This window comes from Pseudonaja textilis, chromosome Z (assembly GCF_049901715.1).
Source record: "Pseudonaja textilis isolate UNSWEBS1 chromosome Z, rPseTex1.2, whole genome shotgun sequence".
NCBI lineage: Eukaryota > Metazoa > Chordata > Lepidosauria > Squamata > Elapidae > Pseudonaja > Pseudonaja textilis.
In genome coordinates, this window is record NC_142008.1 from 72,883,237 (window position 1) to 72,900,724 (window position 17,488).

Here is a 17,488-nt window from a genome sequence, read left to right on the forward strand (position 1 = left end):
TTTTGCAGTGTAAGAGTTGCAGATTACATGATAGTTTTTTCCTGAAACCAAACTGTTTATTAGAGAGTAGATTGTTTGTTTCTAAGTGAAGGATGATGGATTGGTTAATAATTGATTCCATGACTTTCCAGGTGATGCAGCATAAAGAGATTGGTCTGTAATTTTCAACTAGGCTGGGGTCTTCCTTTTTGAAGATGGGGATGACGGTGGCTTGTGACCATAGTTTTGGCAAGGAGCTGGTCCTGAAAGATTTTTCAAAGATTATGCTTAGAGGTTCGGCTATGGCAGTGGATAGCTTTTTTAAGAAGCAGGCACATATTCCATCCAGTCCAATAGATAGAGATGGTTTTAGATTGCTTAGTGCTTTTTCAACATTGTCTTTATAAAATCGATGTGTATTAGATCATTGTAGTTGTCTGTGGTTCGACTAGGAAATACTGGGCATGATCCATTGCTGTTTACAAATACTGAGTCAAAGAATGTGTTAAATGTCTTACACTTTGGCAAGAAAAACCAAATGCATAGATGATACCTGACTCAACAGCAGTAACTGTGAGAGGGATCTAGGTGTCCTAGTGGACAGCCACTCAAGTATGAGCCAGCAGTGTGCTGCAGTGCCAAAAAAAAAAAAAGCCAATGCAGTCGTAGCCTGTATCAACAGATGGCTAGTATCAAAATCATGTGACAGACTTGAACACTGAGCCCTATCTAAAACAATTAAATTCAATATAGAGAAAGACTTAGGCAAGAAAAACCACATATAGACTGGATGAAACCAGGCTTAAAAGCAGGAACTGTGAGAGGGATCTTGGAATCATAGTGGACAACCAATTAAATATGAATTATCAGTGTGCTATAGTAGCCAAAAAGCCAATGCAATCCTAAATTACATTAACAGAAGGATACAATCAAGATCTAATGAGGTACTAATTCCACTCTATAAAGCCTTAGAATACTGCATGCACCTAGAATACTGCTTCCAGTTTTGGTCACCATACTATAAAAAATATGTTAAGACTCTAGAAAAAGTGCAGAGAAGAGCAACCAAGATGATTAAGGGACTAAAGGCTAAAACATACAATTAATGGTTGCAAGTATTCAGCATGGCTAGTCTAATAAAGAGAAGGACCAGGGGAGACATGAAAGCAGTCTTCCAATATTTGAGGGGCTGCCACAGAGAGAAGGGGGTCAAGCTGTTTTCCAAAGCATTTGAAAGCCATACAAGAAATAATGGATGGAAAGGAGAGATTCAACCTAGAAATAAGTAGAAATTTTCTGATAGTGAGGACAATCAGCCAATGGAGCAGCTTGCCTTCAGAAGTTGTGGGACCATCATTACTTGAAATTTTCAAGAAGAGACTGGACTGCCATTTGTCAGAAATGGTGTAGGGTCTCCTGCTTGGGAGGTGGTGGTGGTGTTGGACTAGAAGACCTACCCTTTCAACTTTGCTAATCTGGGTCTGGGTCTATTAGCGCCTATTTATACTGCACTGGTAAAACTACACTTGAAATACTGTATCTGGTTCTAGTCACCATGATTATACACACACTCCACGCACACACAAAAGGTGAGACTCTAGAAAGAGTGAAGAGAAGAGCAACAAAGATTGTAAGGAGGCTAAAGTATATGATGAAAAATTGTGGGAACTGGGTATGTCTACTCTAACAAAGAGAAGGATCAGGCTGACATGATAGCTGTCTTTATTTGAGGGACTGTCTCAGAGACGAGAGGTATTGCCATATTTTCCAAAGCACCCGAGAGCAAGACAAGAAATAACAGGTGGAAGCTTATCAAAGAGAGATCCAACCAAAAATTAAGGAGAAGTTTCCTATAAGTAAAAACAATTAATTAGTGGAATGGCTTGCCTCCAGAAGTCAAGCAGGAGTTTGGACCAGAAGACCTTCAAGATCCCTTCCAAGTCTGTGATTTTGTATTCTATTCTGTATTCCATAGTCAAACTAGCAAACTGGCTTTTGGGGCATACTGTTAATAAAGAAAAAAGGCTATTTCTTATCTAGGGTCTCCATGTTTTTAATATTCTACAAGATTGTCTCTACATGTTGATTTTCTCCTACTTTTCTTTTTTCGTTGAAATTTTGGCTTCTGATTTAAAAACAAAATATTCAAGCCACCTGCTTCTTTCAATCTAGTCCAAATATTTCAACTTAATAATTTGCTTGGTCTTAGAGTACAATTAGATTATTTATAATCTGTGGCAGATTTGATGGCAAAGGAGTGCCTGCTCTCTGTGTTGAAAATGTGGCGTTTGTGATTCAGGCTCAAGTTCCCAGTCTGAATCTTTCCCAGTGAGGAATATAAAGTAAAGTAAAGTAAAGTCACCCAATAAGAGGCAACTCATTATTTTTATAATGAATTACACTATCCTCCTAACTAACAAATCTATGTGATTTATTAAATCTTCTCAAAAAATGTGATTTGCTTTCTATACCAAATGTAGGTCTTTAAAGGGTTTTACTATGCACACTATATTCATTATCACAATGGTTAGTGTAAAGGTAAATAAGCAAATACAGAAGAAATTTACCAATATCATATACATATATACATACATAGTCAAGATTTCAAAAGTGGTTTGTCATTGCCTGCTTACTATAGCAGAGAGAGTCACCAAGCTAGCTTCATGCTTAAAACTGTAGTAAAACTCTGTTTCCTAGTTTTTAGATCACAGGTGGTTTTCAGCAGGTTCTAACCAATTCTGGAGAACCGGTAGCGGAAATTTTGAACAGTTCGGAGAACCAGCTAATACCATCTCTGATTGGAGATTTTACAGTATCCTTCCCCTGCCATGCCTACCAAGCCATGCCCATAGAACCATAGTAAAAAATTTGAATCCCACCGCTGTTTTAGATTGCTACCTTGACTCTGAAACAAAATGGGCTCTCTAAGCAATCATTTGAACAGGCACCAAAGAAAGCGTAATTAAGTATTACTACTGATACACAGATTAAGGGAAGATTTCTTGTTTAATTCTTTTCATTCTTTAAAAAAGTTCAAAGTCTATTTATATTACTTATAAAGCCCTACACAGTGAGCCCTACATACTATGATGTAACAGGAATCAGCTTGACCATGCATGATTTTACCATCTGAACATTTAGAATCATTCTTTTGAGAGTCACACATCTGCTCAAACATCAGAGGATATGAGAAAGGCACCAGGCCTTCTCAGAGGTATCCCCAAGGGCTGCCATTCAAAATTTTCCCTCAAAATTTTTCCCTACCAGCTCTGTTGGTGTGGCTTGGTATAATAGTAATAGCAACCGGGGTGATTTTTTACTGATTCAAATCATTCCTACTACCTCTTCCAAGGCGGGCAGAGGTGGTTGAATTTTACTCCTGGGTATCCCCATTCTTTGGATTACTTATTGCCAGGCAATAAGTATAGCTCTATGACTGGCTTCTATTGTTTCAAAGTTAATGAAAACTATTTTATTTCAATTACTCTGTCTCTTAGTATATTTAGGAATGACCTTGGGGTTTTTTTTTTTGTTGATTTTCTTGTTTCACCACTCAGAATTTTAGAAGACTAGAATGGTACACAAAAATGGAAAAATAAATGAATAAACAAAGATGGAGGAAAGGCCAATAAAGCAAAAACAAAGTTGTTGAGAGATTTATAAGAAGTGAAATACTTTGGATAATACTTAGTAGCATCTAAATGCAGTAGCATCTAAATCATATCCAGTTAGTGTTCTCTAACATAAAATCTTGTGCATCTATCACAAATTTAAGTGCAATTTCATCTGATGGTACTTTCAAATATATATCACAACTTCATGCTCCAAACTACAATTCAAAGGAATGTGAATAAAACTGCTTTTGATTTATACATTTCAAACTACATACTGATTGCAACAATATATAGTTTACAATCTGTCAGCTGCTCATGCTGAAGTTAAACAAACTCTTGAATAAACACAGCAGATAATGGCTGTGAAATTATTGGCATAAAATCAGGCACAGCTTGATTGGAACAGCGTTATATACAATTATCCAATACAACAGCTTACATTCACTTTTGGAGGCCAAATCACAGTTTTAGAGATACTATATCTAACCATTTTCTGGGAAAGAAAAAAGATCCAACTTGCAAATGGTAGATAAATGGACAACTGATGTGTCTATCAGCAGTTGGATGCCTATACTGTCATTTTCCTGGACCCATTTCTAAATCATTTGTTTGCTAAAACCCCATAACTGTGATGATTTCTCTATACAATATAACTGTGTTAATTATTTACATTTGGTCTCCAGACCAACTGGTAAAACCAGGTCTTCAGATTCTTGCAGAAGGATAGAAGAGTGGGAACAGAGGTTACTATAGAGCAGTGATAGCAAACCTTTTTGGCACTGAGTGCCCAAAGAGAGTGTGCACATACTCAAAATGCGTCCCCACACATGTGCACACACCTCACCCCCATGCATATGCAAAGTCCTGAAGAACAGCTGACCATAGGTTTGCATGCTATAGGTTTGCCACCATGGTTCTAGAGTCTTAGATGGTCCAAAAATTGGCACTGCAGCAGAGAAGGCTCTTATTCTAGATCCTGATAGTTGGAATTCTTTGATCAATAGGATCTGAAGTAGAATAGGCCTATTCTAGAGGAATAGGGCAGTTGATCAGGTAGTCTGGACCCATGCAATTAAAGCTTTAAAGATCAAACCAACATTTTGAAATGTGCTTGGAAGCAAATTGGTACCAGTAAAGTTTGTGAAGCAGAAATGTAACATAGGTTTCCCAGAAGCCCAAAGGCTGCTCTTGTTGCCATACTTTGTACCAGCTGAAGCTTATGAAAGAATTTCAAGGGTAGCCCATTTAGACTACATTGCAATAGTTCAGAAAAGTGATGACCAGGGTTGAGTAACTGAGCACAGGGACTCATGATCCCAGAAAAATTGCAACTGGTACATAAACTAGAGCTGTGCAAAAGCTCTCCTAGTCACACCCATCACCTGCTTTGCCATAGTTATGGCTCCCGAGAGGGGCCAAGGCATGGTTTTTCAGATAGGCTGCAGGGCATGCCACTGGCATATGGCCTGCCAAAGCTCCATTCAGCATGGCTATTTAGTCCATTGCCCCTGTTTCTGTTGCTCCCACTGCTGGCCTGCTAGTGCCACCTCAGGCATCACTGCCACCTGATCTGTTACTACCAGGGGTGGGATTCTACCACTTCTGTCTGGTTCTATAGAACCCCTTGTTAACTTTCTAAGCAGTTCGGAGAACCTGTAGTTAGAAGCAATCTCCTTTTTTCCATCCTTATTACATTCTTGCCAGTACGCCTAGACTTCCTATCTCTGGAGCTTCTGGGGCTTGACTTTCTTAAAGGGGAAGGATTGTTTTAAGATTTTTACACTGCTGTTGGGAGGAAATACTTCCCTGGACAATCAGCACTTTGAAGAAATAATTGAATAATGAAGCAAAGCTTTTAGTGACAGGGAACAAAGATGAGTGACATTCAGCAAGGCTTCTTGGCTAGCTAGAAAGATTGACATTCAAACCTGAGTTTACATACCCTTTCTGAGTTCTGGTCTAAAACTGTTTTTTTTTTTTAATTCTGTGCTTGGTGACGTTTAATCCTGTGTTTACTGATGGGATAATTTTCTCTATTCAGCTTCAATAAGCAACAGCTACTGTTGTGATTTAATTATTGTATTGTGTTTGAATTTTTTCCTGCCTCATGGTTTCTTTTTCTATCTGGGGAGGGGGGTCTTTCTTCACTGCTTTAGTGGTACCTGGAACTGTCCTTTTGGGGTACACTTCCAAGAGGCAGGATGCAAGCTTGGCACTGTTTTTTTAAAACTTCCTTTCTGGGAGGCATGTGACCTTTCCTTAAATCTGGATGGTTTCCTTAGGGTATCTTAGGGTATCTTGTGAGGTGAGTGAGACCAGTTGGTATGCAAATGCTTTTCTTTGCATTGCTTTTCCTGCGTGTGCTTTTTCTGCAGAGCTTAAATGAACTCTCTGCTAAAGGGTTTCACTTTATGAGCAAGAGATGGCTGCTTGATAGTTATCACTGCATTTTAACTATTTTCATTCCTCAAGGTGCTCTGGCACCCTGCCTGATTTGTAACTCTAGCTTGCAGGTATTTTTAATCTAATGATTGGTATTTAAGGCAGCTTTTTGCAAGCAAAGAAGCTTTTTGTATTTTTGTACAGGTAATCCTTGACTTACAACAGTTCACTTAATGACCATTCAAACTTACAATGGTACTGAAAAAAATGACTTATGACCATTTTTCACACTTATGACTGTTGCAGCATCCCCATTGTCATGAGAAGCCAGGCGAGGAGAAGCGCTCCTTGACATGAGTGATGTTGAGTTGGCCACACCCACCCAGTCACATGACCACCAAGCTACACCCACCAACTAAGCCACGCCCACAGAACCGGTTGTTAAAAAAACTGAATCCCACCCCTGGTCACCACTACTGGTCTGGCATAACCCACTTGCTGCCATTGCATGGCCCACTGTTGATGTTTGTTTGCTGCTGCACAGTTTGTCACCACTTGGCCAGTCATCATTGCTTATCACATCACCACTTCACCATTGCTGGCACCTGGCCTACTGCCACTGCTGCTTAGCCCAAATGGACTGTTTGGTCCATTGCTGTTTGGCCACCATTGCCACTATCTGGGATAGCAACATGGTCACTTGACCTTCTGCTGCTGCCTGGCCTACTGAGATGATTGCTTGGTCTGCAGCTGTTAACCACACACTCACTTATATTTGGTCTGCCATGACTGCTCCATGGTCTGTCACTGCTTGGCCCATCATTGCTACTTGGCCTATCACCACTCAGCCTACAGCTGTTGCCTGGACTACCACCACTTAGCCTACAGCCGATGTCACTCTGCTCACTGCCATTGCCTTGCCTTTCACTGTAGCACATAAACCAACCAAAGTCCTCCAAAATATTCTAGGTGAACAAAAAAACCTAGCAGCCTCTGAAGAAAAAACAAGAGTCATCTACAATACAACAGTGTAAAGACTACAATAGCCACAACCTAGGGCAAACAGGCAGAACACATCCATGAACACCATCTAGAAGTCAAGATATGACAAAACCTCAGCAGTCAGAAGTCATGACGAAAACTCTTTAATTTCACAAAATATGGACAGACTTTACCACAATTTCAACTAGGAAACCATGACTTTCCTTGATCAAGCCAAGTCGAAAAACACTAGAGAATTTCTGGAAATCTGGCACACTCATAAATGGGCTATTAATAGGTACATACATAAATAACATCTATGTACCATTCAAAAGAGAATCAATGAGCCAAAAAAAGGAACAAATCCAGATGAGCATATATACCAAGCATATATACCAAGATTAACATCAGACCAACAACCAAGAAGGAAATAATACCCCAATCAAGGAACTGCCAAACAAACTAACAATAAACAGCACAACCCCAAAACCATTAAGATCAGTAGTCCCCAACCACCGGGCCCCGGACCAGTCCTGGTCCGTGGATCATTTTGTACCGGGCCGCAAAGAATGAAAGTAGGGTGGGCGCCGCCATCTTGTTTCGACGGCGCTTGAGAAAGTGCTTCCGGGTGAGTTTGTCAGTCATCAGTTGGAAAGCGGTGTTTGGGTGCTGAAGGAATCCTCGCACCTTAGTTTCATCAAAGGGGGGGGGCTTCGAACGAAGAGCTGTCCCGATGGCGGTGGAGTCTCGCATTACTCAGGAGGAGATTAAGAAAGAGCCCGAAAAGCCCATCGACCACGAGAAGGTACAAAGGAGGAGTTGAAGGTGGAGGGGAGAAGCGGGGGACGGCTGGCTGGCCGGTCACTCGGCTCGCCTTGCCTTGGTCGTGCGTGCTGATGTCAGTACTGGTCCGTGGATCATTTTGTACATTTTGTACTGGTCCGTGGTACAAAAAAGGTTGGGGGCCACTGACTATATAAATATAAATATAAATTGAGAGCAAACCTACTCCCTTACTAATTCTGATGATGTTACCTAGTTTGGGTAATGAAATGTTTGCAAAAAAACAACAACTAAGCTCAGAGACCACAAAGGATCCCTCGAGTAGATCAGAAGACAATGGGGAATTTTCCTATTTTTGATCCAAAAATCTGAAGTTCCATATTTCTAAGATCAACAATAATAGAAAATAAAGTGTGTGTGTTTGTATATGTATTTAAAAAGCTCATAGTCTGAATGACTGAGCATATTAGCAATTCCTTCAAAGATGTAGCTGCTCTTTTAAAATAGAGAAATAAATAGCTTTTATTTGCACATAAAGTATTTTTCTATTTCCCTTCTCATAAAATAGAATATAGAATGAAGAAATTATTGCTTTCCATTAAGATGTCTTTCATCTGCACAGTTTAAAGTGATTTCTGAGGGGGAATTAAAACAGGTTTTCTGTACAAACAGTTCATCAGAGTATAACAAGCTTAATGGATAGCTTGACTTTAGAATACATTATATATTTAAATAGTCGAGATTTCATCATATTCCATGACTGTTCATCTTGCAACCATTTTGAAATTTATGTATGATAGAAGTTTTCACTCCTGGCCTGAAACATAGCAAAGAATATACTACAAGTGCATGTCTCAAAATATCAAATGTCTGAATGAATTAATATCTCAAAAATGTGATTCAAGAGGGAAAAAATAGCTCAAATTTAGAAATTACACTCAGTTTAAAGACTTAAGGATTTTATTTTCCTGTATTGCATGTGTTTGGAGGCCACAATAAGCTAATAAAATATCTAGGCCAATTTTTTGATTCAGGAAACTAAAGCAGAAAAGCTATCTTGAATTTTTCACACCACAAAGAATAGGTGGAAAGCAATCCATAGCTTAGATTATCTATAAACTATGGAATCAAATATAACTGAAAAGCCAGATAAGGCATCCTATGTCTGGTTTAGAGGCCCACCTATGATTTGATATAAAAGTAATGGAATATCAACATTTACTGAAATAGAGCTATTCTAATATATATGACAACAATTCATGCCATGGTTACATCACAGGGAAAGATAAATACATTAGTAAACACGCCTCTTACTTCGCTCTTTTCATAATTCTTTCACAGTCTACTTGCACTAAATAACAGCCTAAGTTGCTTAGTTCCATGTTGTATTATGTCTGTTAACGATGATTTATATTTGTCTTACTAGAACTCAAATGTTGTTGATTTTATCACATTACATATATTATCTACCCTGTGTCTGGATTTCAAATATTTCTGTATTTTAACATAACATGTGACTCTATTAATAAAACTCTAGCCTCACAGTAAACAACAACAGCACAGAATATTTACTTAGTTTTTGGAACATAGTGGCCAAGATGTAACAATTTGGTAAGTTCCCCAGTCATAATGATTTATTTACTGTAGGAAATGCACTTCTCTTTTAAAAAAAAAACATTTAGATGACTATCTGTTGTCAACAAAATTACATCAGTTTCAGATTTCTAGGTTTACCTCAAGTTAGATTGGACTAATGGATTAAAGCTCTGGGGTAACAGCAGGAAGACCTGATTCTAGTCCAGCCTTAGGCAAAGAAACCAAATGAATGACTTTGAGCCAGTCACTCTTTCTCACCTTAGGAAATTACATGGCCTTGCCTGTATATTATCATAAATCATGTCCAATGCTACATAAAAAAACAGTTTGTAAATACAGTATTTATTCTGTTTCATTTGCAAAATTATTTGCATGATCACAACAAACAATTATTTACCTTCATTTGTGAATATATTCTAGTTTTTTTGGCCCTAAAAATATAATTTTTTATTGCAATATCAAATGAAATTTGCACACAGCATTCTTTTTAAATCTTGAGAATCTTATAAGTTGAGAAAACAGCGTTTACTTCTAAATTTCAATTCATTATTGTGAAAAGTATTCTGCTTCAGATTAAGTTTAAGTTTAAGAGATGGATGGATGAATGGATGGATGGAGAGTTGAAATTAAATACACCTGAGGCTAGAAACAACAAATACATTTTCTGAGCCTCAGTCAAAGTAAGGTTATTTTTACTGATTCTCAAAATATATTTTCATATGGATTGCAGATCTTTTTGATAATCTAAAAAACACCCAATGTCAGTCAAATCTGAATTGGCATAAATATGCAATAAAAGAATCCCATTTAAGAGACTTTTAACTCTACCAAATTACAAATCAACCATCTGCATAAAAACAAAGTAAGGTTAAAAACTAAAAACTATATTGTGGCTATGATTACATAATTTTAGCGCAACTTAATGTCAGTTAAAATAGGCTTAAACAGAGAGTTAGCTAATTATATAATTATTACCCTGAAACAAATGTGATTTAAAATAAGCTTAGCTGGGTGATGCCATTTATTTTTTATTTCAGAATATTTTTTCTGTATTTGATTGCATATATTTCATAGCTGTAAATGTCATAATTTCTATGGAAGGCAATAGAATATATATAACATGCATTGATTAAAACAAAATTCATTTAACTTACAGGTTGAAGTAGATATATTAAGGAACACTCTTGAATAACTATGATGGGAAAAGAGGTTATCTTAACTGCATGGAAGAGAGTTTCCACAGATGCCATGATTTGGTCAAAGCGACCTCCAAGTCCACCCAAAGTTATAATCATGTCCATCTAACAGAAATAAAAAACACACACAAAGAAAAAAATGAATAGAATGTTGAAGAAAGATCCAAAAATACAAGCATATTTTACACCTTTCCTATAAAATATAAATGCACATGTTTACAAAGCATAAATATAATTTGAGATGTTAAATAGATTTTTAAAATATCAACAAAATCTTTATAGTAGTGGGAGAATTTATAAAATAAGCATATTTGAAGATATTAGCCTCATTCATTTTGATCCTCTTCTTTTTATATAATGATGATGATGATACAAATATCATAGTCTTGATTTTCTAGGGTTGTAATAATAAAGGAATGAACAGAAATAGGAACATTTCATTGATTTTCTAAATGCATCTTAATGACAAATCCATGGAAGACAAAGCAAATAGAAGCTCAAAGTTGTGGTGGGTCTCTAATAATAGAGGCAGTAGATTTTGAAAATCAGTTGCTAAGTAATATGAGTAGGAGGATTATTTTTGGAATGAAATGGCTAGATAATTTATCCTGAACTAGTAGACCTTTTCAAAGAATGGGATGGGATAGAACAGTGTGATTAGGCCAAGTGTGATTAGATGCACAAGGAATTTGTCTCTGGTGCAGAAGCTCTAAATGTACATGCAACACAATAGAGTAATCATTAATCATAATACCAAAAAGAGGGGGTGATAAAAAAAAGAAGGCTAATACTAATAATGCAGCCATACAACATGAGTTATGAGTTATGAGATACATAGACGGTACTGTGAGAGTTAGGTGTTCAGCAAGGTGATGGCACAAGGAAAAAAAATCTGTCCCTATGCCTAGTTGTTGGCACGCAATACCCTATAGTGGCGTCCTGAGGGAAAGATTTGAAACAATTTATGTCCAGGATGGAAGAGGTCTGTAGATATTTTCTCAGTTAGGGTTAGGGTTAGGGTTCAGACCATTTACAATTGTTCTTTCTGCAATTCTAATTATCTTCTGGAGTCTATACCTGTCTTGTTTGGTTGCTGTACCAAACCAAACAGTTAGAAGAACAAATGACAGACTCAATAATTTTCCTATAAAACTGTATCAACAACTCCTGGGGCAGTCTGAACTTCTGGAGTTGATGTAGGAAGAACATTCTTTGTTGTGCCTTTTTAATGATGGTTCTAATGCTCAGGGTCCATTCAAAATCCTGGGAGATTCTAGAACCCAAAACTTGAAGGATTATAGTTGAGGATACTGTGCTGTTGAATATATTAAGGGGTGGTAGAATAGAAGGGCTCTTCTTAAAATCTACTCTCATCTCTACTGTTTAAGCATGTTCAGCTCCAGACTGTTATGGCTGCACCACAAGGCCTGTTGCTCAACCTCAGATCAGGTTCATCATTGGCTCAAATAAGACCGTAATGACTGTTATATCAACTGCAAACTTCAGTATTTTAACAAAAGGATCCTTAGAGATGCAGTCATCGGTATATATAAAGAGAAAAGCAATGGAGAGAATACACAACTTTGAGGGGCGTTTATGCTAATTGCCCAGATATTAATTGTAATTTTCTCTAGCTTGTTGCTTTCTATCTATTAAAAAGCTAATAATTCATCTACAACTATGGACAGGCTCAGCTAGCTTAATCAGTTTAAAAATGAAGAATTTCTGGAATAATTATTGATTTCTACATATGAGCGTGTCAAATTTTTCAACTTTCAATTTCCAAACATTAGGAGTACTCAAAAGTTGTGACATGCCTCAGGGATTGTAAAGATATTTTGGTTACTTTAATATAATTTAGATGTGATTGGTAAGTAACTACATAAATACAATAACTTTTTAACATTTTTTTGTTTCATTAAAAAAAAACATGAAGCATTACTGTTCTATGTTAACATTACACTTTAAAGTCTTATTTGAATGAATATTTTTCTTTATTGCATTCTTTATTATATTGTCTAAATGCATTGGAGATCCAAAATACCTTTATAGTATCTGTTACATTGTTGTTCTTGCAAAAAGAACTTTCTCCATATTCACAGTTATCCAAGCAGGAATGGACTACTGACTTTTTAAACTAGTTTGTGGGCCAGCCCATCAGACAGGGTTTGGCTAAAGGTTTTGGCATACTTGTATGTGAATGAGAAAAGAGTGAAGGAAATTGAACTGTGTCAATTTATAAAGACATTGCATTCCTATAATTTTATTTTTTTGATAAAATCTTGGTTTAGGTGTTTTTAACAGTTCCATGTTGGCATAACATTTTAATACAGCGTTTCCTTGAAAATCTGATGGGATATTCAAATTATAGTATCAAAAATTGATATTGAAATATTGTCATGTGGGATTAATAGTTTTTGTGTTATCTCTATTGGGTCTAATGGAATGAATAATTAGTTTTAAGCTTTCTCTTAGGATGTGTATAGTATAATAAAAATATGAATATGGTATAAATAGAAAATAGGCATCAATTCAGCATATATAAAAAAAGAAGATTTTGTGTGTGTGTGTGTGTATCATTACATAAAAATGGCAACCTGCACACATTGTAGGATATTTATAGACAACAGTAGCTAGATAACTATACATAGAATAATGCATCACAAGTATTGATTAGAAATAATAGTTGCATAACCAACTTAAACTGATGTAATTTTTTCCATGTCGGCATAACATTTTAATACAGTATTTCCTTGAAAAAATGTTAAATCTGATGGGATATTCAAATTATAGTATTAAAAAAAAATTAGATAATTCTTAATGTTTGTTACAGCATTTACCTGGAAAATAATATATTTTTGAATGGTACATTTTATTACTTTGATTAATTTGTCTATATTTAAAATTAAAATTAAAAGTTAACACATTCTCTGTTTACCCTTATCTGGGCAATTTAAAAAGAAAATATATTTATTACATCTGAATCAAGTATCAAAATGGGAAATATATAATGCACTGAATATTCATTCAACTTAGCTCAACTCAGCTCTCTACCCAGTTTACATCTAGGTGTATTTCTATGCTCTTTTGATTTAACAATTTTGTATTCACAATGATATTTTTGTTCTTTTATTTTAGTGACTGACAAAATTGTGATGAATTCATAACCTATATTTTCTCTATTGTATGCAATAGTTTCTCATAAAAGCCAAGTTAAATACAAAATTTAAAGATCCAGAAAATTAAAAAAAATATTATTTATGTTTAAAATTAAAAAGAATTATATCTATTTCACAACAGAAACTTCTGAAGGGAAACATGAGAGGTAAGCAAGAAAAGACTACAGAAACTGCTGAAAAGCAGAGTTTGGAATAGTCATAAACATTTTTATGCAAATGACTGGAAATTATTATATCACATCCTGCACTAAGCACATTGGGCTACAAGTATACTGCTCCAACTCCATAGTTTTCAATCAGTAGCTACAGTCTCCATAGACTTCCATTTTTAAGATCTTTCTGAAATATTCTATTTGGCACCAGATATTCTATGTGTTCAAAGTATTGCAGCGTAAATTCAGCACCAGAAAGGTAAAGACAGATGGCTGAGGCTTCATTTAACTTCTTTATAAATACAAGTAAATTTTACAATACCAGTTGCAGATTTCTTCAACATAGAGCAAACTCAAACAGAAGCAGACATGTTACAGATTCAGAGCTTAACAGCAATTCAGGAGCTCAGAAATAGACATCAGTTTCACTTTAGTTCAGCAGGCAAGCGAATAAGTTAGTTTCTCTTTAACTTTAGAGATGAGCACAGACCATGCCTAGATTCTCTTTTTAAGCTTCAACCCTCAATTCAGCTCTCATTGGCTGACCTTGTTACTAAGCTCTATTCCAGTTCATGAATATATTCTGACACTGTGGTCCTCCTCTTTTTCTCTTAACCATTTGATGGTATCCAATTGATTTCAGTCTTTGCTTGACATTGCTCACTCATGTGGAGCATATCCAGCAAAGTGCAGTTGATGTTATTAGTAATTCTTATAGATTTCCAGGTTTCACTGGAGTATATGGCAGTTGATATGACAATGGCATTAAATAATCTGATCTTGGTTGCTGTGTGGATGTGGTCCATGCTGAGCACATTTGTTGGAAGACAGCAGTTGTTTTATCTATTCAGCATTTTACTTCTGCTTCTATTTCCCCCATCTGATGCTACCAAGGGAGTTACGTTGTTCCACAAATTTAAGGTCTGTTATTTTAATGTTATTGGACTGTTGTCTTGAACATTGCCAACTTGCATTAGCTTGGTCTTGTCTACACTATTTTTAAGCCCTCTTTACTTGACTCTAAAATAGAATTATCATAAATCATTCTATTTTCCTATTGCAACTCCTCCAGAAAACTAGTGTATAACAATATTGGACAGGATTATAGAATTATAGTATGTCTGCTTTATTTCACTAATTCATGGATTAAAGATAATTATTTCTATCTTAAAAGTCTGACATAGCCATTTTGTAGTTATTTGTAGACATTAATCTGGCAGTTGCACTGTATGACAGCAGCTCCCAACCTTTGGGTGTCAGCATTCCAAGTAACTGCTTCCCTGAACAAAAGTCCAAGGCATCCATCTTTCTTTCTGTTGATTAGGTATATATCAAATTGGCAATGATTTGGTGTAATTCCAACTCTGGCTAGATTCCGGAATTACACCTAGTAAAAAGCAAAAGTTTGAAACTTCCCCCTAGAATCACAATCTCCAATCAATTCTTGGTCCATTAGTCTGATGACTCCAAACTCCATCTTCCTCCAGCTGCAGGCACCTTCTCTGTTCTCATGGCAAAGAATGCCACCTAGACATAACATTTCCCCTTTATCTCTACAACCCCCCTCTCACCAGCTAAAGAGTGATGAACCTGATATAGAATTGAATTCCTTTGCAGAAAGCCCAAAGAAGCTAGGGAAAGAAATGGACTAGAATAAAATATGGCTACACAATGTCATCTTCAGGGTCGACAGCAGTGGTGGGATTCCAATTTTTTTACTACTGGTTCTGTGGATGTGGCTTGGTGTGCGTGGCAGGGGAAGGATACTGTGAAATCTCCAATCAGAAGTGATATTTGCTGGTTCTCTGAACTACTCAAAAATTCTGCTACCAGTTCTCCAGAACTGGTCAGAACCTGCTGAATACCACCTCTGGTCGACAGGCTGCCCCTTTTAAGTGAAAAGAACTTCCTGCAAACAGATAACCACAATACATTAAATAAACTCTAACCTCCACTGCCACCTCCATGAAACCCCTTAGGCTTGTGAGGATTCTTCTCATGAATTTTTTTAATTAATTTGTCTGCATTTACTTTCCAACTTTTTACCCATGTTGTTTCTGAAATACAGTATCCTTTCCAATGTATTAAATACTCATGGTATTGGCAATGCTGTCTTATTTCATTATCCGTGGCAATGGCCACTTGGTACCACTTGAGACTTCGTCTCCTGGTACTCTACATAGGCATATTTTTAGCAATTCCTCATTCTTTGAAGTAATGCACCAGGATCCGCTCAGGCCAATTTCTTAATTTCCCGGCCAGGCGATGAAATTCTTGAACAATTTCTTTTGTGGGCCAACCCTTTTGCTCCATCATTTTAATCTCTGCTTCTGCTTCTTGGGCTTGGAAAAAATCCTTGAAATAGGCTCGGAGCTCTCATAGGAAGTAATCTATGTTATCCAACTCTGGGGCACTTTCGTCATGGAGTTGGTTAAATCATTCTGATACTTCCTCTTCTAGGTTGTTGCCCAAGATGAAGACAATTTCTCTATCATTATAGAACTCATCTCCATGATGGTTGATGTAAGACCAGACTTGATTTAGAAGAAAGAAAGCTTGCTTGTGGTCCCATCAAAAACAGGCTTGAAAGGTGGCGGTGCATTCGCTCTGGCAGACGGCAGTTGTGATGCTGGTGCCTGGGCTGGAACCATTTGGCCCTGGTCTCACACCCATCCATCTCACAAACATCCATCCTGGGAGTATTTTGTTGGCTGAGGGGAACCTCAACTGCAGAGGAGGGCTGATTCCTAGGTGATATTTTTGCTGACTTTGCTGCCAGAGTACTGGTAGCTCAAGTTCCTACCACAGCTTCTACAGCAGTAGACTGGGACCTTCTGGGAGGACTTCTTTTGCCAATTAGCTGTGATAAGCCCAGGGGTGGTGGCAGGGATGGTATTCAGCAGATTCTGACCAGTTTTGGAGAACTGGTAACAGAAATTTTGAGTAGTTCAGAGAACTGGCAAATCCACCTCTGACTGGAGATTTTACAGTACCCTTCCCCGGCCACACCCACCAAGCCATGCCCACAGAACCGGTAGTAAAAAAAATTGAATCCCACCACTGGCTGATGAGAAGCTTGGGTAGATTGGTCCCTCCAGGGAGGTATTTGTAGCACTGGTTGATTATGAACTTCCTGCCCAATCTTTAGTTGCTCAAATTAATCAGGTAGTGCCTCGAAAATCTGGCTGCACACTGCAGTTTGATATTATCATTCTCCTGTCTTGCTTAAGTCAATTGCCCCAGTTATCTCCTCTCCAGGATAGTAGCTCTTGATTCTTGGGAAGCAATGAGAGAACGATCCATCATCAGGTCAGGATGTGCAGCTTGTCCCAGTAGGACCCTCTCCATCAGCTGGATCCTTCCTCCGTATCTCAATCAGCTTGGTCTTGGGGTGGACATCTACCTGGCATGTGATGTCCTCTACCACAGCTGTCACTTGAAGAGTCTCTGTGGGGATCATCAGCTTCATGCAGGGTCCTCCGCAAAGTTTACACTCTCGGGCAACTTCCTCAGGCCAATGTGAAGATGTTTTCCGTGGACTGGGGTGTGTGGTTTTACATGTTGCATGCATCCTTTATGTGTGCAGGGCTTTGCTTGCTTGTGTGGCTCAGTTCACTTAAAATTTA

The 17,488-nt window shown here is 37.3% G+C and overlaps 1 protein-coding gene across 12 annotated transcripts in view; it reads right to left on the bottom strand.

The window, feature by feature from the left end:
* The window catches only part of TPK1 (thiamin pyrophosphokinase 1), a 368,775-nt gene that overhangs the window by 92,532 nt on the left and 258,755 nt on the right, over positions 1–17,488 (bottom strand). For 9 of the 12 annotated variants that reach the window (XM_026702294.2, XM_087916305.1, XM_087916310.1 and 6 more), the window contains one exon: positions 10,490–10,636. The exons of the other annotated variants lie outside the window; for them this stretch is intronic. In XM_026702294.2, coding sequence (XP_026558079.1) covers positions 10,490–10,636 — 147 coding nt within the window. The remainder of the gene's footprint in view (positions 1–10,489; positions 10,637–17,488) is intronic. 12 annotated transcript variants of the gene reach the window in all.